The sequence below is a fragment of the Pan paniscus genome, chromosome 1 (assembly GCF_029289425.2).
Source record: "Pan paniscus chromosome 1, NHGRI_mPanPan1-v2.0_pri, whole genome shotgun sequence".
In the NCBI taxonomy this organism is placed as follows: Eukaryota; Metazoa; Chordata; class Mammalia; order Primates; family Hominidae; genus Pan; species Pan paniscus.
The window spans coordinates 198,601,159-198,625,057 of NC_073249.2; the positions used below are offsets into that span (position 1 = coordinate 198,601,159).

At 46.2% G+C, this 23,899-nt stretch overlaps 2 protein-coding genes and 1 long non-coding RNA gene across 4 annotated transcripts in view; 2 read left to right on the plus strand and 1 right to left on the minus strand.

Moving 5' to 3' along the window:
* Positions 1 to 4,648: 4,648 nt before the first annotated feature.
* Positions 4,649 to 13,958, plus strand: LOC106634573 (uncharacterized). The gene is made up of 3 exons (XR_001337936.5): positions 4,649 to 6,907; positions 12,048 to 12,219; positions 12,415 to 13,958. It is a non-coding gene; the product is annotated as an uncharacterized LOC106634573 (long non-coding RNA).
* Positions 13,959 to 15,362: 1,404 nt separating this feature from the next.
* ATP5IF1 (ATP synthase inhibitory factor subunit 1) lies at positions 15,363 to 17,411 on the minus strand. Its single transcript, XM_003828089.4, has 3 exons — positions 17,192 to 17,411; positions 17,010 to 17,101; positions 15,363 to 15,626 (listed from the first exon to the last, which is right to left on the minus strand). The coding sequence occupies exons 1-3, from the start codon at positions 17,276 to 17,278 to the stop codon at positions 15,485 to 15,487; spliced, it is 321 nt and encodes a 106-aa protein (XP_003828137.1). The 5' UTR covers positions 17,279 to 17,411; the 3' UTR covers positions 15,363 to 15,484.
* DNAJC8 (DnaJ heat shock protein family (Hsp40) member C8) overlaps positions 16,913 to 23,899 on the plus strand; it is a 35,959-nt gene continuing 28,972 nt past the window's right edge. The window contains exons 1-3 of one of the 2 annotated variants that reach the window (XM_003828088.5): positions 16,913 to 17,129; positions 18,951 to 19,076; positions 20,330 to 20,534. In XM_003828088.5, the coding sequence (XP_003828136.1) occupies positions 20,457 to 20,534 (78 nt within the window). In that variant the 5' untranslated portion in view covers positions 16,913 to 17,129; positions 18,951 to 19,076; positions 20,330 to 20,456. Of the gene's footprint in view, positions 17,130 to 18,950; positions 19,077 to 20,312; positions 20,535 to 23,899 lie in introns of both variants that reach the window. The other variant, XM_055096079.2, reaches the window with a different exon arrangement.

Sequence of the window (23,899 nt, forward strand, 5' to 3'; positions counted from 1 at the left end):
TCACTATGTTGGCCAGGATGGTCTCAATCTCTTGACCTCGTGATCTGCCCGCCTCAGCCTCCCAAAGTCCTGGGATTACAGGCATGAGCCACTGCTCCCAACCTGGCTTCTCTTTAGCTATGAAAGTATGGCATCTTCTTCCATTACAAGGCTGTTTGTCTACATGGAAAAATCTGTTGTTTAGTGTATCCACCTTCATCAGTTATCTTAGCTAGATCTTCTGGATAACTCACTGCAGCAGCTTCTCCATCAGCATGTGCTGCTTCACCTTGTATTTTTCTGTTATTGAGAAGGCTTCTTTCTTTCAACCTCATGAAGCAAACTATGGTAGGTTTAAACTTTTCTAGAGCAGCTTCCTCACGTCTCTCAGCTTTCCTAGAATTGAAGAGAGTTAGGGCCTTGCTCTGGATTAGGTTTTGGATTAAGGGAATATTGTGGACGGTTTGATCTATCAAAGTCTGAGACCACTCAAACTTTCTTCCTATCAGCAATAAGGCTGTTTGCTTTCTTATCATTCATGTATTTATTGGAGTAGCATTTAAAATTTTTCTTTAAGAATGTTTCCTGGCCAGGCGTGGTGGCTCACACCTGTAATCCTAGCACTTTGGGAGGCCGAGGTGGGTGGATCACAAGGTCAGGAGTTCTAGACCAGCCTGGCCAATATGGTGACACCCTGTCTCTCCTAAAAATACAAAAATTAGCCAGGCGTGGTGGTGGACACCTGTAGTCCCAGCTACTCGGGAGGCTGAGGCAGGAGAATCGCTTGAACCTGGGAGGTGGAGGTTGTAGTGAGCCGAGATCAGGCCACTGCACTCCAGCCTGGGAGACAGAGCAAGACTGTCTCAAAAAAAAAAAAAAAAATGTTTCCTTTGCATTTACAACTTGGCTATTTGGTTCAAGAGACCTAGCTTTTGGCCTATCTTGGCTTTTGGCACGTGTTCTTCACTAACCTTAATGATTTCTAGCTTTTGATTTAAAGTGAAAGACATGCAGCTGGGCTTAGCGGCTCATGCCTACAATCCCAGCACTTTGGGGGGCCATGGCAAGAGAACCGCTTGAGCCCAGGAGTTTGAGACCAGCCTGGGCAACATAGCGAGACTCTGTCTCTACAAAAAATAAGAAAATTGGCTGGGCACAGTGGCTCACGCCTGTAATCCCAGCACTTTGGGAGGCTGAGGCGGGTGGATCATGAGGACAGGAGTTCAAGACCAGCCTGGCCAAGAGACCAGCCTGGCCAATATGATGAAACCCCGTCTCTACTGAAAATACAAAAATTAGCTCGGCGTGGTGGTGGGCACCTGTAATCCCCGCTACTCAGGGAGGCTGAGGCAGGAGAATTGCTTGAACCCGGGAGGCAGAGGTTGCAGTGAGCCAAAGATCGCGCCATCGCACTCCACCCTGGGGGACAGAGTGAGACTCCAACTCAAAAAAAAAAAAATAGAAAATTAGCTGGGCTTGGTGGTGCATGCCTGTAATCCCAGCTACTTGGAAAGCTGAGGCAGGAGGATTGCTTGAGCAAGGCACTCCAGCCTGAGTGACACAGCGAAACTCTGTCTAAAATAAATAAATAAATAAATAAAGTGGGTCGGGCTTGATTGATTGCTTGAGCAATGCATTCCAGTCTGGGCGACAGAGCAAGACTCTGTCTCAAAAAAAAACACAAAAAACAAAAAAATGCATTATCTACAAAGCACAGTAAAGTGCAGCACAATAAAACAAGATATGCCGGCCGGGCGCGGTGGCTCACGCCTGTAATCCCAGCACTTTGTGAGGCCGGCCGAGGCGAGTGGATCACGAGGTCGAGATCAAGACCATCCTGGCCAACACGGTGAACCCCGTCTCTACTAAAAATACAAAAAAAAAAAAAAAAATTAGCTGGGCGTGGTGGCGTATCCCTGTAATCCCAGCTACTCAGAAGGCTGAGGCAGGAGAATCGCTTGAACCAGGGAGTCTGAGGTTGCAGTGAGCCAAGATCGCGCCACTGCACTCCAGCCTGGCGACAGAGCAAGACTCCGTCTCAAAACAAAAAGGCAAAAAAACAAGATATGCCTGTAGTGAGTTCTTAGTGAATATTTTTGAATGAATGTGTATGAGTTACTCTCCTCTGTTGAATAACTCCTTAGAATCTTTAAGGCAGTCACTAAATCATTCCCAAAGCTTCATTTACATAGTAACTTTGTGAGAAGAAAAAGCAAAAAATTCTTAGAATTTTTTTTTTTTCTTTTTTGAGACGGTCTCCCTCTACTCACTCTGTCACCCAGGCTGGAGTGCAGTGATGTGATTATAGCTGACTGTAACCTCAAACTCTTGGGCTCAAACTATCCTCCCAAGTAGCTAGGACTACAGGTGTGCACTATGCTGTCCGGCCAATTTCTTTTTATTTTTTGCAGAGACAGGGGTCTCAGTATGTTAACCAGGCTGGTCTCAAATTCCCAGTCTCAACTTCCTAAAGTGCTGGGATTACAGGTGTGAGCCACTGAACCTGACCCAAAATTCTTTTTTTTTTTTTTTTTGAGACAGAGTCTTGCTCTGTCGCCCAGGCTGGAGTGCAGTGGCGCAATCTTGGCTCACTGTAACCACTGCTTCCTGGATTCAAGCAATTCTCCTATGTCAGCCTCCTGAGTAGCTGGGACTACAGGCACATGCCACCACGCCCAGCTAATTTTTGTATTTTTAGTGGAGACGGGGTTTCACCATGTTGGCCAGGCTGGTCTTGAACTCCTGACCTCAGGTAATCCACTTGCCTCAGCCTCCCAAAGTGCTGGGATTACAGGTGAGAGCCACCGCGCTGGCCTTTTTTTTTTTTTTTTTTTTTTTTTTAACACAGGGTCTCAGTCTGTCTCCCAGGCTGGAGTACAGTAGCACAATCACTGTTTACTGCAGCCTCAACCTCCCAGGCTCAGGTGATTCTCCCACCTCAGCCTCCCAAGTAGCTGGGACTATAGGTGCACACCACCACACCTGGCTAATTTTTGTATTTTTTGTAGAGACGAGGTCGGGGGTGGGTGGTGGGGCGGTTCACCACGTTGCCCAGGCTGGTGTTGAACTCCTGAGCTCAAGCAATCTGCCCATCTCGGCCTCCCAAAGTGCTGGGATTACAGGTGTGAGCCACCACGCCCAGCCTTGATATTATCTTTTGTGACCTGGTCTCCAAAAAAGAAAAGCCAGGAAGAAGCACAGACATTAAGAGTTACTGAGCTCCAGCAAGAATTCAGGATACATCACTGTCTCAGGTAACTCTCACCACAACGTTGTGAAATAAGCTATTGTGTCTCCATTTGACTGATGAGAAAACTGAGACTCAAGAGGTAACACGTCTGGGCCAAGGTCAGATAGGTTAGTAATATGCTGAGTAAGGATTCCAACCCAGGCAGGAATGACTCCTATGCAGAAACTCCACCACTCCATTGATGAGACAAACACATGAATATGTAAGAAGCCGGCTGGCAAAAGGAACTGATGCTTAAAGCAGATATATTAATTGGAAGTGAGAAACATAACTGTCAAGCAACCTGTAATTGAGAGGCCAGGGCATTCCTCTTTGTAGGAGAGCCTTTACTGAAAGGCAAATTTATCATCTGAAGGTGGCTAAGGCAGCTGGAATCTGAGCAAGTGAAAGGACGAATTATTGAACTGCTCTACTCAGCAACTATCTGCTGGTCGGGGCTCCAGTTCCTTCCTTCCTTTTTTCATTCAGTAAATATTTATTTACCATCTTGTGTGTACCAGGCACTGTGCCTGGCTCTGGGAAATCCAGTGGTGAAGCTAGCAGCCTAGCAGGGCATGGCAGGGTGCCACTGGCTGGGCACATTCCTCCCCTCCCCACTGCCTTGTATTTTTGGTTGGGTAAAGATCTCCTTCTTCTGTTGCCACACTCTCAACTCTTGCATCAGCTATGTTGAGGCCACTGATTGGCCAGCTATTTTTATTCCTCAGTCACCTTGCAGTCCCAAAGATACACCTACCTAGACTGGATTTGAAATGTTTTTGAGATGTCTTCAGCCTTAGATCCATTTCAGATTATGACCCTAATATGATTGTCATCTGTTCTGTATTCATTCTTCCTGAATTAGTTTTCTAGTCTCAAATTCTGAGATCACTTTACTATAATGACCTTGTAATGGGACCATTCTGGGGGCTGTGATTTATCACCCCAGATGTCATTTTCTGAGCTCTTCTTATTGTTTCCCCCCTCCCCACCCACTAATCTCAGATACAATTCCTGCCCAGGAGGGAACTTTCAGGAAAGAAGTTCCACTCCAATTGGTTTGATAAAGCCAAAGGAGACCCATCCTTCAAGGCTTAGTCACACATTAATTCAATTACTCATGAAGCAGGCATTGTGCTAGGTGGGGAGGGAGGTCCTTCCTGCACAGAGCTGACAGGTGCCGAGCTGTCAAGCTACACAACCAAAATTGTCCTCTGGAGTTGTGCATTAGCAGGCAGTACAACCACAGACTCCCAGAAACAAAGCCAACTATCTCCTAAGAGCACTTCCCAGGAGTCAGGCAATTCGGGTGCCAGCTTGTAGCCAAGTAACCCAAACTGAATTTTTTTTTTCCAGCTCTTTGATTCTGTTTCCCTATCTGTAAAACAAAGAAATAGAAATTAGCTCTAAACTTGCAGAGCCATTATGGAGAGAACTGGTGCCATAGAGAACTGGCAGTGTATATAATTCGTCTTCTCGATTGCATACTGAGGACAGAAATCTTCAGGTTTGGAAACGTTTACCCTTCTTAAATAAAATGCAAAAACTAACGCACTGGGTGCTTTTGGGCAAATTGCTTGGTTGATTTAGTTTAGTTTTGTCGGCTGAGTGGTTCCTCAACGTCCCCTGCAGGCCAGATCCTGCTATAGCTCAGTCAGAATGGAGTAGGAAAGGGCTGGCCCAAACCGTTTTGAGTTTATAGGATTGTCAGGGTTCATGTCACCGCCTGAAGGTCTTGAAAAGAGGCCAGGCAACAGCTAAGTAAAGGTCTTGTGGTTGCTGAAGATTCCCCCTGCTGCCAGCAAGGACCAGAGTCCTGAAATACTTCACAGCCCGAATGCACTTTCCATTGTTTTGGCTTACTACCTCTCTTACAAGGCAGGAAGCCTCAGGTCGAGAGAGAGGAATTTGCCCAAGGTTCCCTAGGAAGTTGGCCACAGAGTGGAGACTAGAATCTCGAGGTCCAGGGCTACCTACACCTTAATAGGCTGCCCCAGGAGAGAAGCCTCACATTTTCAGAAAGAACAACTTCTCCCTTTCCTCTGGTCTCCCTTCCTTTCCCAACCCTCCACTCCTAGAGGCTCTATACATCTTCTTCTCAGAGAACCACCCTGAGGCTTGTCCCTGGAGCAACGCCTCTGGCCTGCCACCATCCTGTCCTACCTCTCCCTATCCCCAGCGGAATTCTGTACCCCGACCCCCTCCCTAAAAAGGCCACACTTGGAATCAGGATATCGGAGTTGAAGGTTCCAGTTCCAACCCTTTCTTTGTGAACCTCAGCAAATCACTTCACTTCTCTGAACCCGTTTCCTGTTTTTTTGTTTTTGTTTTTCTTTTATTACGTTTTTGTTTTTCTGAGACAGGTCTCGTTCTGTTGCCCAGGCTGGAGTGCAGTGGCGCAATCATAGCTCACTTAAGTTTGGAGCTCCTGGGTCCTCTCTCCTCAGCCTTCCGAGTAGCTGGGTCTACAGGACTGCATGTTAAATGTTAAATGGGGCAATAGTTTACCTCCACCGTTCTATTGTGAGAATGAGAGCTTATGCATGGAAAGCCCTTAACAAGGCTTGATGCAGATGAAGTGCTCAATAAACTGTAGATTATCTATATTTTTACTGTTATTTTGAAGGATCTGGCTCAGTGACTGGCTGATAGTGGTGGGTGTTCAAGAAAGGTGCCTACAACCATTAATATTAAAAGTTTGGCGCACATAGCCTGGCATTTAGTTGCAGTTTAATAAACTGTGGCTAGTATTGTTTTTTTGACCCCAGGACGCCCAGTGCGGTTTCAGCGTTAACAACTCCACGAAAATTGCAGAACAGACTTTTCGCTCAGCAACAGGCTCCTCTTACGTAAACCGCACCGGCCAATGAGCAGGAAGATGGGCGGGGTTTCTTGGCAGCCAATAGTAGCCCGCAGCGGCGCGCAGGATAGGCCCAGGCTGGTTTCCAGGCTGCATACGGAAACGAATCCCCGGGGCTCTTTGACTGGGGGCGAGTCTTCGAAGTCGCCAGGCTCGGCCTATCAACCGGGTCCTGATTGGTGCAGGCTGTGGCGGCCCGCCCCTGACTCCGTCTAGCCCCGCCTCCGCGAGAAGAGGCTGAACTGCCCCATCTGCTTTTAATTTCTTTCTTTCTTTCTTTCTTTTTTTCCCCTCTTTTCCTTTTCTTCTTTTAAATATACGTTTGGAAATTTGCCGGGCGTGGTGGCGGGCGCCTGTAATCCCAGCTACTCGGGAGGCTGAGGCAGGAGAATCGCTTGAATCCGGGAGACGGAGGTTGCAGTGAGCCGAGAACGCGCCACTACACTCCAGCCTGGACGACGAGAGTGATACTCCGTCTCAGTCAATCAATCAATCAATCAATCGTTTGGTTTTCGTTTTATGCTTTTACTTCCAAATTTATATTTATTGCAAAAAATGTGGAATATAAAAAAGTGTAAAGGTGAAACTGAAATAATCCGAAATTATATTTCCCCCTCTGTGGTTTTTTTTTTCCGTCTCTGTGTTTTTCAGTGTTTTTCAGGCCTTCTGTCTTGAGCTCGTATTACTGCTGTTCACTGATGTATTGTAAAAGCGTAAAACCGGACGTGACCCAAATGTCTATCAAAGGAGACTGATGAGAGAAATAAACGGATTTGTTCACACAACGGCTTCTACAGCAAAGAAACAGAAGGTAGCTCCAAGTGCTCTGAAATGGAAAGGTATGCAGGATTTCCTGTTAGGTTAAAACAGAACGAAGCAAAAACCGAGGTTGCGCAATGATACATATAGAACAGTCTCATAGTTGTATACATAGTTACACAGAGGAAACAAAGATCTGGAAAGATGTGTAGTTTGCACCTGTTACCATTGGTTAGCTCTGGGGTGGACGGAGAAGGGAGAAGTTTTAAGATTCTTTATATAATACACTTATTTAATATCTATCTATGTGCTAAGTTGTATTACATTTGTTGTTTTTTAAAGAGATCCTTTTAAACAGAGAAGGGAGAACTCCCTCAAATCCCAATTGCACTACCAAGAGAAACCAACATGTTGGTTATTTTTATAGCATATAAGTTTATATACCGTATTAATAATGTATAGCTATATAGCCTGCTTTTTCCACTTAGCACATTTCATAATTTTTGTAATATTAAATATTCCTTAAATATAATTGTTAATGGTTGCAGACTATTCATGTATGCTATAATTTGTTAATCCTTATTGAGAACATTTAGGGTTTTCTTCCCAATTTTTCACATATTTCAAGATGAGATAAAACTGTTAAATAATTATATTCCTGATTAATTAAATTCCTAGAAAAATTCATGAGTTGAAGACTATGAACAAATAAATTTAAGGCTTTTTTTTTTTTTAAGAGAGGGAGTATTGCTGTGTTGCCCAGGTTGGTCTCAAACTCCTGGGCTCACATGATCCTCCTGCTTCAGCCTCTGGGGTAGCTGGGACTACAGGCCACTGCACCAGACTTTAAGACTCTTGGGCCAGGCACGGTGGCTCATGCCTGTAATCCCAGCACTTTGGGAGGCTGAGGTGGGCGGATCACCTGAGGTCAGGAGTTTGAGACCAGCCTGACCAACATGGAGAAACCCCGTCTCTACTAAAAGTACAAAATTAGCCGGACGTGGTGGCACATGCCTGTAATCCCAGCTACTCGGGAGGCTGAGGCAGGAGAATCGCTTGAACCCGGGAGGCAGAGGTTGCGGTGAGCCGAGATCGCGCCATTGCACTCCAGCCTGGGCAATAAGAGCAAAACTCCATCTCAAAACAAAACAAAACAAAAAACCCAAAAGACAAAAGACTCTTAATCCTAATTGTAAAACTTTTTTTTTTTTTTTTTTTGAGATGGAGTCTCCCTCTGTCGCCCAGGCTGGAGTGCAGTGGGGCTATCTCGGCTCACCGCAACCTCCACCTCCCAGGTTCAAGTGATTCTCCTGCCTCAGCCTCTCGAGTAGCTGGGACTACAGGCACGTGCCACTACGCCCGGCTAATTTTTTGTATTTTTAGTAGTGACAGGGTTTCACCGTGTTAGCCAGGATGGTCTTCATCTCCTGACCTCGTGATCTGCCTGCCTCGGCCTCCCAAAGTGCTGGAATTACAGGCGTGAGCCACCACGCCCGGCCGAAACTCTTGAAAGTTTGTTTCTGTGAACGTTATTGATGCCTAAGATGGGCCTGTGCTATCCTTGTGGGGGTGTCGGTGTGTGTGAGAACAGAGCTGAGTAATGGCCAAAATCTGGCTGCCAGGATCAGACAGGTGACAAGAGAGGCAAATATAAATAGCTCAGATAAGCAAAGACATCCAAAAATACTCTGACCCAGACACTTCCGGGCACAAAACTCTTTCTCTCTTGCATTGTCCTGGTTGTACTTGGACATGCGATGGGTCAGAATTTGGTTTACTTAATATATATTATTCAGTCTTCTGGGTTTGAAGAATTTACTAAGATTTTAAAATCTCCAATTTATGATTTCCCTTGGAAAACAGGAAGTTCTGGTAACACTGAGACTGCATTCGAGGGTCCCACAAACCAGACTTGGTTTCTCACTTCCCGTAACAGTAACAAATGGAAGACTTGATGATTTACATTACCTGCCTGGCCCCTGTAGCAACTTGAGTTCAAAACTGTTGGACAGGGTCATGATTCCTTAACATGGTATTCAAAGCTTCGTGATTGGCTGGGTGCGGTGGCTCACACTTGTAATCCCACCACTTTGGGAGGCCGAGATGGGTGGACCACTTGAGGTCCAGGTTCGAGACCAGCCTGGCCAACATGGTGAAACCCCGTCTCTACTAAAAATACAAAAAAATTAGCTGGGGTGGTGGCAGATGCCTGTAGTCCCAGCTATTCTGGAGGCTGAGGCAGGAGAATTGCTTGAATCTGGGAGGCGGAGGTGGAAGTGAGCTGAGATTGTGCCACTGCACTCCAGCCTGGGTGACAGGGTGAGACTCTGTCTCAAAAAAAAAAAAGGAAAAAAAAAAAAGCTCCTTGATAGTCTTGTGCTTTCCCCCTTTCATCTTTGTTTCCTTCCACTCTTGCTCACCCTTGCTCACACACACACTTCCTCAAGGTAAAAGTGTAAGGCAGGCAGAATGAGACTTAACAACTAGCATTTCTTATGTCATTATCCAGCCTTTTCTAACTAACACATTTGCTTCTTCACTCATTAACTTGAGGCATTTATTTTTCTTGATAAGACCAGGCCAAAGTCAGCCAATTGGATCAAACCAAATGGAATGGAATGTCCAGAAGTAGAAATTTTGGTGCTACAGGGTGTGTGCAACTTCACATACAGCTCTTGCCCCTTATTTCCTGTGTCTTTCCTGCTTGCTCACTCTGCTCCAGCTATACTGGTCACTTTGTTGTTCTTTTATTTCTTATTTTAGACAGGTTCTTGCTTTGTTGCCCAGGCTGGTGTGCAGTTGTGCAATCATAGTTCACTGTAACCTCAAACTTCTGGGCTCAGGTGATACTCCTGCCTCAGCCTCTGGAGTAACTGGGACTACATCTGAATGCCATCAAATCCAGCTACTTAAAAAAAATTTTTTTTTTAGGCCAGGCACGGTGGCTTACGCCTGTAATCCCAGCACTTTGGGAGGCCGAGGCGGGCGGATCACTTGAGGTCGGGAGTTCAAGAACAGCCTGACCAACATGAAGAAACCCCATCTTTACTAAAAATACAAAATTAGCTGGGCGTGTTGGTGCATGCCTGTAATTCCAGCTACTTGGGAGGCTGAGGCAGGATAATCACTTGAACCTGGAAGGTGAGGTTGTGGTGAGCCGAGATTGTGCCATTGCACTCCCGCTTAGGCAACAAGACTGAAACTCCTCTCAAAAAAAAAAGAAGAAAAATTTAAAAATTTTGAGCTGGGCGTGGTGGCTCACACCTGTCATCCCAACACCTTGGGAGACTGAGGCAGGTGTTTCCGTTGAGCTCAGGATTAGGTTTTGGCTTAAGGGAATATTGTGGATGATTTGATCTTTTATCAAAGTTTGAGATCACACAAACTTTCTTCCTGTCAGCAATAAGGCTGTTTTGGTTTCTTATCATTCGCGTAGCATTAAAAATGCTACTCCAATAAAGGCTGGAGTGCAGCGGCATGATGACTGAACTCCTGAGCTCAAGGGATCCTCCCGCCTCAGTCTCCCGAAGTATTGGCATTACAGGCATGAGCCACTGCACCTGGCCAGCTTCAGACTTTTCTTGTGCAGCCTCCTCACCTCTCTTAGCCTTCTTAGAATTGAAGCGATTTAGGGCTTTTCTCCATATTCGGTTTTGCCTTAAGGGAATGTTGTGGCTTGCTTGATCATCTATCCAGATCACTCAAGCAATAAGGTTGTTTTGCTTTCCTATCATTTGTATGTTCACTGGAGTAGCATTTTTAATGTCCTTCAAGAACTTTTTCTTTGTATTCACAACTTGACTGGTGCAAGAGGCCTAGCTTTTGGCCTATTTCTGCTTTCTTTTTTTTTTTTTTTTTTTGAGACGGAGTCTCGCTCTGTTGCCCAGGCTAGAGTGCAGTGACACAATCTTGGCTCACTGCAACCTCCACCTCCCGGGTTCAAGCGATTCTCCTGCCTCAGCCTCCCGAGTAGCTGGGACTACAGGCGCGTGCCACCATGCCTGGCTAATTTTTGTATTTTTAATACAGACGGGGTTTCACCATGTTAGCCAGGATGGTCTCGATCTCTTGACCTCGTGATCCGTCCGCCTCAGCCTCCCTAAGTGCTGGGATTACAGGCATGAGCCACCACGCCCGGCTGCGGAAGAGATTTTAAAGCTCTCCACATATTTCAATGTGCCACCTGTGCTAAGAACTACAACTTTATTATTTTATTTTATTTTACTTGTTTTTGAGTTGGAGTCTTGCTCTGTCGCCCAAGCTGGAATGCAGTGGTGCAGTCTCGGCTCACTGCAACCTCCGCCTCCTGGGTTCAAGTGATTCTCTTGCCTCAGTCTCCCAAGTAGCTGGACAGGTGTGCGCCACCATGCCTGACTAATTTTTGTATTTTTAGTAGAGATGGGGTTTCACCACATTGGCTAGGTTGGTCTCAAACTCCTGACCTCAGGTGATCCGCCTGCCTCGGTCTCCCAAAGTGCTGGTATTACACATGTGAGGCATTGTGCCCGGCCTGAGAACTACAACTTTAGACTTACTGTTGTGAAAATCTCAAACTAGGCTCTATTGCAAACATGTGTTTGCATCATATAGGCATGCATAGACATGCTGACGGGGTTTATGTTACAGCCAAAAAGCTAATGCCAACACCAACCGCTGGCACTTCTATATTTACTTCCAGGAGCCCTTGCCTTTACCACCCATACCCCGCTACCCATGTACCTCCCACTCCCCCAGATTGAGGAGGGAGCTAGCTAATAGGCAACTGAAGCACTGGATTGGAACTGCAACTCAAGGTTGTGGGAGCAAGAGTTCTGAAGTGAAGACCTTGATCAGCACAAACCTGATCATGTGACCTTGTGAAAGTTACTTCACAATTCCCTGCTTCGGTTACTTTGGTTATAAAATTAAACTAATGGAATGGATCTATTTGCTAAAAATATGAGATTTAATGAGCAAATAATTTTAAAGTGCTCCATTAATTCTGCGATTGTTAAATAACTTCACTGCATAAAATTCTATAGAACTCTTTCAAATATATAAAAAAAGCACCCCAATGATTCTTTCTTTTGGAAACAGGGTCTCACTCTGTTGCCCAGGCTGGAGTGCAGTGCCATGATCACAGCTCACTTCAACCTCAGCCTCCCAGGTAGCTGGGACTGCAGGCCTGTACCGCCATTATTATTATTATTATTTATTATCATTATTTTGTATTTTCTGCAGAAATGGGGTTTGGTCATGTTACCCAGGCTGGTCTCAAGCTCCTGGGATCAAGTGATCTGTCCGCCTTGGCCTCCCAAAGTGCTGGGATTACAGCGGGGAGCCACTGCGCCCAGCCCAGCCAGCACGATTCTGACCCAGAGGGTTTAGAAGTTGCTTAGACAGATCTGCTCCTGTAAGTTCACAGAATTCCTCTGGCTACTGCTGTCCCTTTTTTTCCTGAGTCTTGTTTGCTGAAATCTTCTTGAGATTCTGTGAGACAATAGCCCCTATTTCTTCCAGTAAATTACTCTTTTTCTTCCCCTTTAGACAGCCAGTGCTGGTTTCTGTTACATGTAAACAAAAAGGATTTTATTTTTTATTTTTTTAGGCGAGTCAAGTGAAGCAGTGGGAGACGGAGGACAAAAAGAATTTTGACTAAGGCAATAAATATATTATACAAGTGAAGTATTTCCCAAATTGTATTCTGTGAAATGCTGTGTTCTCAAATGTTAACAAGTTCCATACAAGAACCATTTATTTCTAAATTCTAAAGTCACATTCATATTATGAATTATATTAAACATATATAGTTACTTTTATTATACCTAATAATCTGTCTTTATAAAAGTGTTTACCCAAAAATGCCAGCAGATTCCATGAGAAACTACCTGTACTACAATGATCGTCAAACTTTGGTGCATACATGACAGAATCAACTGGAGGGCTTGTTAAAGGATTGCTGAGTCAAACCCCTAGTTTCAGCAGGTTTGTGGTGGGGCCTGAGAATTTACATTTCTTTTTTTTTTTTTTAGACGGAGTCTCGCTCTGTTGCCCAGACTGGAGTGCAGTGGCGCGATCTTGGCTCACTGCAACCTCCGCCTCCTGGGTTCAAGCGATTCTTCTGCCTCAGCCTCCTGAGTAGCTGGAACTACAGGTGCCCGCCACCATGGTCAGCTAATTTTTGGATTTTTAGTAGAGACGGGGTTTTACCATATTGGCCAGGCTGGTCTCGAACTCCTGACCTTGTGACCCACCCACCTCGGCCTCCCAAATTGCTGGGATTACAGGCAAGAGCCACCGCGCCCTGCCGAGAATTTGCATTTCTAACAAGTTCCCAGGTGATGCTGACACTGCTGGCTCATGGAACCACTGCTGTAGTATTTTCCAAATTATCCTGATTCTAAGAACCACCTATGACCTGTGCTGTTTTTTCTGTGCTTACTGGCTCATGTCACATAAATTCTTTTAAGATTCAAACATGTTTGTGATATTACTCAGTATTTACATCTTGCTTTTACTGCAGCATGACAGAAAAATTAACCACAGGTATATCATAACAAAAAGACCATGAGTTACCATTTTCACAAAGTTCAGATATATTTAAATTAGCCTATTTAATCTTTTTTTGGTTGTTGTTGAGATGGAGTCTCACTCTGTCTCTCAGGCTGGAGTACAGTGGCACGATCTCAGCTCACTGCAACCTCTGCCTCCCAGGTTCAAGTGATTCTCCTGCCTCAGCCTCCCGAATAGCGGGGATTACAGGTGCCCACCACCACACATGGCTAATTTTGGTATTTTTAGTAGAGATGGGGTTTTGCCATGTTAGCCAGGCTGGTCTTGAACTCCTGACCTCAGGTGATCCGCCTGCCTCGGCCTCTCAAAGTGCTGGGATTACAGGCATGAGCCATCGTGCCCAGCCTATGGTACACCTTTACTGAGGAAACAATTCAGGAACATCACTCTTAGTAAGGCAATTGTTGATTATAAGTCAAAAAAACACTATCATGTACAAATTCAGGGGATTTTGCATACCTTGTTTTTTTGGTTACAAATATGCAAAATTAAAGATGTTTGCTAATACTTGTTTCCAATTTTTAAACTTTTCAAGTGTTGCACTGTTAATAATGTTAAAATAAAAGGCATTTGACTTAGTATGATTGTTTCTTGAACTTCATCTTTTCAGGTTATTTTGTTGCTGGCCACTTGCAAGATTTATAGGCACTACTGAGGCCTCAGTGCTGAGATTCAGCAACATTATAATCATTATAATTCAAAGTTTCGTTTTTTTTTTTTTTTTTTAAAGAGATGGGGTCAAAATGCTGCCCAGGCATGTCTGGAACTCCTGGGCTCAAGCAATCATCTTGCCTCAGACAGCCAAGTAGCTGAACTGTAGGCACATACCACACCTAGCTGTGTTCAGTTTCATGGGCAAGTCAAACTATCTAGTGTTTTGTCTGTACAGACAAGGTCAATGCGACTTCTCCAAGCTTTTATCACTCAATGGTCCTAGAGGCCCTTGTGAGATAGATAGGGTCTTAGAACAAATAACTCATTACAATCCTGGGCAAATACTCTACTGAACTGGTGAACTGAAAATGTTTTGCTAATGGCCCAAATGTCACCTCAAATTTTTTTGCCTAGAGGAGTTACACAACTAGTTTGTATAGTAATTTAGTTATACTAGGCCCTCAAGTCTAATTTGAAACAAAATACTTGGCAAAGCAAAATATAATCTAAGAAATAATTCTGATTTTCTGCTAATAACAGACTTGGTTTAGTAGTCAAAAAACCTGGACACAAGTCTCACTGCCAAGGTGCTGAGTGACTGTATAAATCACATGATTTCTAATTCCAGTTCTCAATCTACAAAATTAGAACAAGGATGACTAGCTCATATTAAGTATCCTCTAAACCATTTTAAAAATGCAAAATGCTGTTTTAACTGATGGTACTTTCAATTGTATCTTTTTTTTTTTTTTTTTTTGAGATGGAGTCTCATTCTGTCACCCAGACTGGAGTGCAGTGGCACAGTCTCGGCTCACTGCAACCTACACCTCCCAGGTTCAAGTGGTTTTCCTGCCTCAGCCTCCTGAGTAGCTGGGACTACAGGTGCGTGCCACCACACCTGGCTAATTTTTGTATTTTTAATAGAGACGGGGTTTTACTGTTGTCCAGGCTGGTCTTGAACTCCTGACCTCAGGTGATCCACCCACCTTGGCCTTCCAAAGTGCTGGGATTACAGGCATGAGCCACCGCACCTGGCCTAATTTTATCTTTTGAAGCAATGACTCCTTCGGATCTCTAGGATCCTCCTGATCTTTATGCTTCAGATTGGGATTTATCCTTCAGGAAGCTTTCTCTGAACACTTCTAATTAGACGGGGAGGGGTACTTTGTCTGTGTCACACCTATCCCCCCCAACTCGTGTTGTTTCATAGCACTTAATCACACTGTGCATTGTCTGTGGGTTCCTGGATGCAGGGACGCCTCTAATCCATTTTAGCAGTCCATTGGTATCTGTCTATCTCTTCCAGATAGAAGAAGGCATCAAACACAGTTCACTGATGACAATTTATTATAATCTGTTAGTAGCACACAGACAAATGTTAGTTAAACCAGAACCATGTCTACACAGAAGTGGGCAATGACATGTGCCATTCTATGGGGAACTGTGTGCACTTAATCATCGTGTTTTAGCATTTTGATCTTCTGCTTATGCCGCTCAATTTCTTTCTGCAGACGCTCAATCTCCTTCTTATGATGAACGATTTCTTCTTCATGGTGTTTTTTCAAAGCTGCCAGTTGTTCTCTACTCTGTGCTCTACAAGGACACGGTGGCTCAGGGTTTAATTTCAACCCTTCACCCCAAAGAGATCTCAAAGCATAACCCGTAATGTCTAAGCAAGGAATAGGAGTCCCAATTCCATGGGAGTCTAGCTGGTCATCTCTTCTACTCCTCAACTAGTGAAAGAATACCCCATCTTAAATTGAGGTGTAGCCATCTTAAGAAGACCAAAGAGCTTATTGCTTTCAGATTCCTCTTTAAAATAGAAAACTCCAGAGAGATGTGACACAAGTCCCTAATACCTTATGAGGGGAACAACCCAGGGAACTTGACTCCCCTTTAGGGAAAAGAAAAGGAACAAAATGAGGAAGACAGACAAAGGGGTGTAGCTAAAAGGCAAATATCCATTTCCTATTCCAATCTGTCTAGAGCTTTCTTTGCCCATAGAAATGAATGGCCCACTGTAAGGCCAATAAAGGGTCTCTTGCATGCGCAGTACTTGGCAGTTCAATTTAGGTTCCAAGAAGGGACTGGATTACAATGTTGGTTTGGTCACATTTAGGCCTCAGTTTTCCTTAACTACAAAATGTAGGGGCTCAATTAGATAGTCTCTAACGGCTGTACCTTGGCTCTCTATACGGTATGGCAGGTGTCATGGTGATAATTCTCAACAGAAGGCAGAAGTGAAAGGCCAAAGGACAAGCAAAAGCAAGATTAATTCCTCACTGCTCTCCAGAGTGGACAGAAGTCAGTTAAAGATAACTCAGGGCTGGCAAAGGGAGGCCCAGCCCACTCCATACTCCTAAGCAGGAGAGGGAAATCTACAGGTCTAGGCTGGGCTGAGTAGGGCAAAAGCCTTTAGAAGATGGTGTCCAACCATAAGCAGCTCCCATGACCAGCTCCCATCATCCTCACCCTTGCGGAGTCAGGGGTCTAGAAACACCTGAGAAGCCTGAATGCATGCAGGCTTGCAAAGCTAAGGCGTGCTGGCGAGGAAGGAGAGCGTAGAGGGGGTGACAGGTGGGTAAGGGCCGAGGGAGTCAGGCTGGGAGGCAAACGTTGGACGGTCGGATCTAGACACTGTGCGAAGAATCTGGGGGTGTTTCGCACGACCTGAGGAGAACTCCACGCGGGAGATGGTAATGATGAAGGAGGAGTTGAGCCGTGGGTTGTTTTGGAGACCCGCCGGTGGAAATGGTTTGGGGGCCTGAAACTGTTGTGCAGGGAACTGGGAGTGCCCTATACGTGGCAACGGTCGGGACATCAAGGGTTAGGGTATACTGGATTGGGGCCCGGGAGTTCTGTTGGGGGATGGGGCGCCCAAGGCACCAGGTAGGAACGGGTGGGGCGATTGGCAGTTTAAGGATTGGAAGGCCCTTGGGAGATCTAGGGCTGGACTTGGGACCCGGTGAGCCTCACCGGAAATATCGTTCCTCTTCAGCCTGCTCTCTCTTTCCGAAGGCCCCACCGGCTTCCCGGATGGAGCCCGCGCCCCGGTCGACATTCTCGGACTGCAGAGAGACAGGGACACTGGTAAAGGTACGGAAGCAAAGATGGGATCCGCCCGCGGGGCTGGAGCAGCGGACACTGCCGCAGCGTACCTGATCCGAGCCGAAGCCTCGGGCTTGCATGGTCCTCACGCCCCACACGCCAAGCCACGTCCGCGCCGCCAACGCCGTCACTGCCATTGCTGCTGGAGCTGCACCTCTGGCGTCTCTGCCGCAGCAAGCAGTCTCTCGTTACGCGCTAATGGCAGGGACGGCCAAGCACTCAATCTGGTCGACGCAGGGGCGGATGCACACAGGAATAGCGAATCACGGGAGAGCGGAGGCGGGCTTACCGGAGCTCACAGCGAATCCCGAGCAAGAGACGGGTTTATTCTTAGCCAACCGCTAGCAAGGGCTTAGGGCCAAAGGACTGGAAAGAGGAATGATGGAGGAGTTTGGAGAGCTGAGTGAGGAGAGTGCCAGAAGCCGAAATTTCGGCTCTTGGACCCATCAGAATGAGGCGTGGCGTCCACCTCCAGCCCACGATTTCAATTCTAAAGTCGTTATTATTCAAAGCTCAAAGGAAATTTTCCCTTCCCTGGCCTGCTAGCATCAATAAAATGGGGGAATTCGGGGTTTGGGAGCTGTGTCCAGGATGCTGATGTCCAGGATACCGACGTCCAATGTGCCCTGGCTTAGATATACATAAATCGCGCTCATTTGTTATGAGAAGTGGCAGTGTTCTGGCTGGGCGCGGTGGCTCACGCCTGTAATCCCAACACTTTGGGAGGCCGAAGTGGGTGGATCACCTGAGGTCCGGAGTTCGAGACCAGCCTGGCCAACATGGAGAAACCCCGTCTCTACTAAAAATACAAAAATCAGCCGGGTGTGGTGGCACGCGACTGTAATCGCAGCTACTCAGGAGGCTGAGACAGGAGAATTGGCTTGAACCCGGGAGGCGGAGGTTGCAGTGAGCCGAGATTGCGCAACTGCACTCCAGCCTGGTGACAAAGCGAGACTCCGTCTCAAAACAAAAAAAAAAAGAAAACCCAAATTATAACTTGACCACCTCAGGCACAGTTTCCTAGGACCTCTTGAGGCTGTGTTTCCCCAAGCTATGGTCACTCATCTTGGCTCAGAATAAACCTTTTAAAAATATTTTAGTTTGTTTTTTTCGTTAGCAACATATTGTTGAATGGGCTTAATAACTGCACTTTTGGCAATGTGGTGCAATGCAGTAGAAAAGAGCAGGCCAGGTGCGGTGGCTCACACCTGTAATCCCAGCACTTTGGGAGGCCGAGGCGGGCAGATCACCTGAGGTTGGGAATTCGAGACCAGCCTGACCAACATGGAGAAACGCCATCTCTACTAAAAAAAAATATGAAAAATTAGCTGGGCATGGTGGCGCATATCTGTAATCCCAGCTACTCGGGAGGCTGAGGCAGGAGAATCGCTTGAACCTGAGAGGCAGGGGGTGCAGTGAGCTGAGATCACGCCACTGCACTCCAGCCTAGTCAACAAGAGAGAAACTGTCTCAAAAATAAATAAATAAAAATAAAAAATAAATTAGCTAGGCGTGGTGGCACATGCCTGTAATCCCAGCTACTTGGGAGGCTGAGGCAGGAGAATGCTTGAACCCGGGAGGCTGAGGTTGCGGTGAGCTGAGATCACGCCATTGCACTGCAGCCTGGGTAACAAGAGCGAAACTCTGTCTCAAAAAAAAAAAAGGATAATTAGGAGTCTAGGGAAAGCTTGACCTTAACCTCCCTTCATCCATATAATGAATATGAACAAGACAACAGTAGTCTTTACTCTCATGAAGTTTATAGCTCTTCTCTAACTCATTTTCTCTTCTCTGTTTCTTCTTTTTTAGATGAGAGAATTGGGCCAGATTATCTACCTGATTGATGATTATAAAAATACCTTCTTTGGGGCTGGGCGTGGTGTCTCACACCTGTAATCCCAGCACTTCGGGAGGCCGAGGCGGATGGATCATGAGGTCAGGAGTTCGAAATCAGCCTGACTAACTCCGTCTCTACTAAAAATACAAAAATCAGCCGGGCGTGGTGACATGCGCCTGTAATCTCAGCTACTCAGGAGGTTGAGGCAGGAGAATCGCTTGAACCTGGGAGGCGGCGGTTGCAGTGAGCCAAGATCATGCCACTGCACTCCAGCCTGGGCAACAGAGCAAGCCTCTGCCTCAAAAAAAACAAAACAAAACAAAACAAAAAACCTTCTTTGTTTTCTATGAAATAGTAAAACTGGCTTTATTGATCATATTTTAGTTGAGAAAATAGCAGCCCCGCCTGGTATTTTGTTTAATTCCATTTATGTGAAATACGTATTCACATATTGTTTAACTCCATTTATGTGAAATATCCAGAATAGGTAAATCCATATAGATAGAACACAGATTGCTTGTTTTCAGGGACTGGGGAGAGGGGGCGAATAGGGAGTAACTGCTTAATAGGTACTAGGTCTCTTCGGCCAGGCGCGGTGGCTCACGCCTGTAATCCCAGCACTTTGGGAGGCCAAGGCGAGCGGATTACGACGTCAGGAGATCGTAGACCATCCTGGCCAACATGGTGAAAATCCGTCTTTACTAAAAATATAAAAATTAGCGGGGCATGGTGGTGTTTGTCTGTAATCTCAGCTACTCGGGAGGCTAAGGCAGGAGAATTTCTGGAACCGGGGAGGTGCCACTGCACTCCAGCCTGGGTGACAGAGTGAGACTCCGTCTAAAAAAAAAAAAGTAGATACTAAGTCTCCTTTTGAGGTGATGAAACTATTTTGGAACCAGATAGACATGGTGGTTGCAGAACATTGTGAATGTTCTGAAGACCGCTGAGCTGGTCCGGCGCGGTGGCTCATGCCTGTAATTCCTGTACTTCGGGAGGCCTGGGCAACATGGCAAGACCCCGTCTCCACAAAAGTACATAAAATTAGCCGGGCATGGTGGCGCGCGCCTGCAGTCCCAGCTACTCAGGAGGCTGAAGTGAGAGGATCGCTTGAGCTTGGGAGGTCGAGGCTGCAGTGAGCTGTGATTGCACCACTCGACTCCAGCCTGGACGACAGAGATCCTGTCTCAAAAATAAATAAATAAATAAACCCACTGAATTATTCACTTTTTCTTTTATTCTTCTTATTATTTTTTACCTAACAATAACTTAAGCACATTATTTACTTTAAAGTGGTTAATTATATGTTATGTGTAATTCGTTTAAATTTTAAAAAGCCCACCTACGTTTAAAGTGCCTGGCTGGGCTGCGAGCCCTTTAAGAACCTCTCAGACGGGAGGCGGGGCTAGAGGAGCGGACCTGTAAGAATCACGTGAGGCGACGCCGGCGCAGAAGGGTCACGTGGTGGCTGGGCCGGGGAAATGGCGGCTTCAGGAGAGAGCGGGACTTCAGGCGGCGGAGGCAGCACCGAGGAAGCATTTATGACCTTCTACAGTGAGGTGAACACAGAGTGAGGAGTAGTGGCACCGGGGCGACCGCTCCCGGATCTGCTTTCCCAGTGGACAAAGGCAGTGGCCGCCTGGCCTGGACCGTTGGGCGATTCCTTCAGTCCAGTCTTCGGGGTGGCGGGGGTCTGGGGGTGTGTGAGCGTCTCCCACTGATAGCTGCTGGGAGATCCCCCGGGGCAACGAAAGAGGGGATGGTGTTCGACCTATCGAGGGAGGTGGCGAGTGTGTCCAACATAGTGCGGGCGCGCGGGCAGAGTGCCCCAAGTCCGCGGAGTCGGGGGCTGGCAGAGGCTGGGCCCTTCCTGGGAGTGACTTAGCCTTCTTGGCCCCCGAGACGTTTCTTAGTCCTTTGTAATGAGTTGTTTTAGTGGTTGTTTCTGCCATTCACGAACGCCAGGCACTGTGTATCATGCCAGTTAGGCATTATATTACCCCCATTTTACACATGACGAACCTGAGGTTTAGGGAGGTGAAATAGTTTGGGGCCTTACAGTAGGTTACAGCTTGCTTGGTGGTATGTTAGGACAGCAGTGGGCTTGTTCTGAGCCTCCTTTACTATCGCATCTCCAGCGCATAGTATGTAGTGGATGCTCAGTAAATATTTGTTGAGTGAATGAATGAATAAATGAAATAAAAGCATGCCGTTTGGAGTCAGAATCTCAGATTAAATTATTGCAAGGGGCTGGGCACAGTGGCTCACATCTGTAATCCCAGCACTTTGGGAGGCCCAGGCGGGAGGAACCCAAAAGCTCGAGGCTGCAGTGACCTATGATCGGACCACTGCACTCCATTTTTGGCGAGAGTGAGACCCTGTCTCTTTAAAAAGAAGGAAAAAAAGGATAGAAAAAAAAAATTCTTGGTTGGGCGCGGTGGCTCACGCCTGTAATCCCAGCACTTTGGGAGGCCGAGACGGGCGGATCACGAGGTCAGGAGATCGAGACCACGGTGAAACCCCGTCTCTACTAGAAATACAAAAAATTAGCTGGGCCTGGTAGTGGGCGCCTGTAGTCCCAGCCACTCGGGAGGCTGAGGCAGGAGAATGGCGTGAACCCGGGAGGCAGAGCTTGCAGTGAGCAGAGATCGCGCCACTGCACTCCAGCTTGGGTGACAGAGCGAGAGACTGTCTAAAAAAGAAAAAAATTCTTGGAAGACAGTTAACCTGACTGGACCGGGATTGAATTCTTTTTTTTTTTTTTTCCTAAGGCGGAGTTTTGCTCTTGTCGCCCAGGCCTGGAGTGCAGTGGCACGATCTTGGCCCACTGCAACCTCTGCCTCCCTGGTTCAAGTGATTCTCTCGCCTCAGCCTCCCGAGTAGCTGAGATTACAGGCGCCTGCCACCACGCCTGGCTAATTTTTGTATTTTTGGTAGAGACGGAAGTTTCACCATGTTGGCCAGACTGGTCTTGATCTCCTGACTTAAGGTCCGCCCGCCTCGGCCTCCCAAAGTGCTGGGATTACAGGCTTGAGCCACCACGCCTGGCCGGGATTGAATTTGTTCAAGACATTAATTTTGCAGATCTTCATATTCCACATCTGTAAAAACAAGAGAGTTAATTTAATTTAATTTATTTATTTTGAGACAGAGCCTCACTCTTGCCCAAGCTGGAGTGCACAACCTCTGCCTCCTGGGCTCAAGTGATTCTCCCACGTCAGTAGCTGGGACTACAAACTCAGGCCACCATGCCTGGCTGATTTTTGTATTTTTTTTGTTGTGACAGGGTCTTGTTGTGTTGCCCAGGCTGGTCTTAAACTCCTGGGCTCAAGCAATCCTCCCGTCTTGGCCTCCCAAAGTGTTGGGATTACAGGCATGAGCCACTGTGCTTGGCAAGAGAGTTAATTTTAAAATAAACATTTTCATGAGGACTAAAGTTATTGTATAAGAAAGCGTTTCATAAAAAAATAAAGCAGAAGCATCTTTCTCAGGGTTAAACAAGGCAGAAGATGGGACCTCTGTAGGTTGGCATGGGTTTGAGGAATGGAGTTGCCCCCCAGCAGGCTGTGAGCTATTCAGGGTTAAGGACCATATCACATCCATCTTTTATTTCTTGCAATTGTAACAGTACTTGTTACATAGTAGTTTCTCCAAAGTATTACATTTAGGTCTAGACACCTGGCACGCACTGCCTGTAGTCTCAGCTGCCCGGAAGGCTGAGGCAAGAGGACTGGAGGATGACTTGAGCCCAGGAGGTGGAGGTTGCAGTGAGCCATGATCTGTCTTCTGTCACTGCAGTACACCCTGGGTGACAGAGCAAGACCCCTTCTCAAAAAACAAAAACAAACAAAAAACCAAATGGCAACCTTTGTTTGTTTGAATTGGATGGGAAAAAATATCTAAGGAAGGATGCTTCAGTCATTTTTTTGAAAAATAGAGACAAGGTCTTGCCATGTTGCTCAGGTTGGTCTTGAATTCCTGCACCCAAGTGATCCTCCTGCCTCAGACTCCCAAAGTGCTGGGATTACAGGCATAAGCCACCACACTGGCCTCATTCATTTAACAGATGTTTATTGAACATTGGAAATGTACTAGTTTGCTATTTAGGTGTTGGGGATACGGTAGTGAACAAGAGAGAAAAAAAATCCTGTTTTCATAGAGTGAAGAGGGAAGATGTCTAGAAGGAATGACTTTTTATGTTAATGAAATTCTTTCCAACCTTGTTTTGGCTATAGGAATAAAGATGGCATGTAGCATACCAGAGATTCATTCCAACTAGCATTCCAACTCTGACAGTGACACCAAGAATGTTTTCCTGGGACTGCCTGGTGCTTGTTCTCCCTGGCATTGTCTTCAGGTCAGGGATTTTTCTTTTTTCTTTCTTTCTTTTTTTTAAATTAAAAATAGAGATGGGGTTTCGCCATGTTGCCCAGGCTTGTCTCAAACTCCTGAGCTCAAGCAATCCACCCACCTCAGCCTCCCAAATGTTGGGATTACAGGTGACAGCTACTCCGCCTGGCCAAGTCAGGGATTTTTTCTAACACTATTAGAATTAGGTGGTGGAGTTGTTTGTTCCTTCCCATCAACAGTTTTAAATGCTGCTCATAGTTTATGTCTTACTGTGATTGTATTTTTCCTTTTTTTGCTCTTTAAATTTTTTTCTTTATTTTTTTTCCTCACAGAGAAATCTCTTACTTTTTTTTTTCTTTTTTGAGACGGAGTCTCGCTGTGTCTCCCAGGCTGGAGTCCAGTGGCGCGATATTCGCTCACTGCAACCTCTGTCCCTGGGGTTCAATCGATTCTCCTGCCTCAGCCTCCCAAGTAGCTGGGACTACACGCCATGCCACCATGCCCAGCTAATTTTTTGTATTTTTAGTAGAGACGGGGTTTCACCATGTTGGCCAGGATGGACTCCATCTCCTGA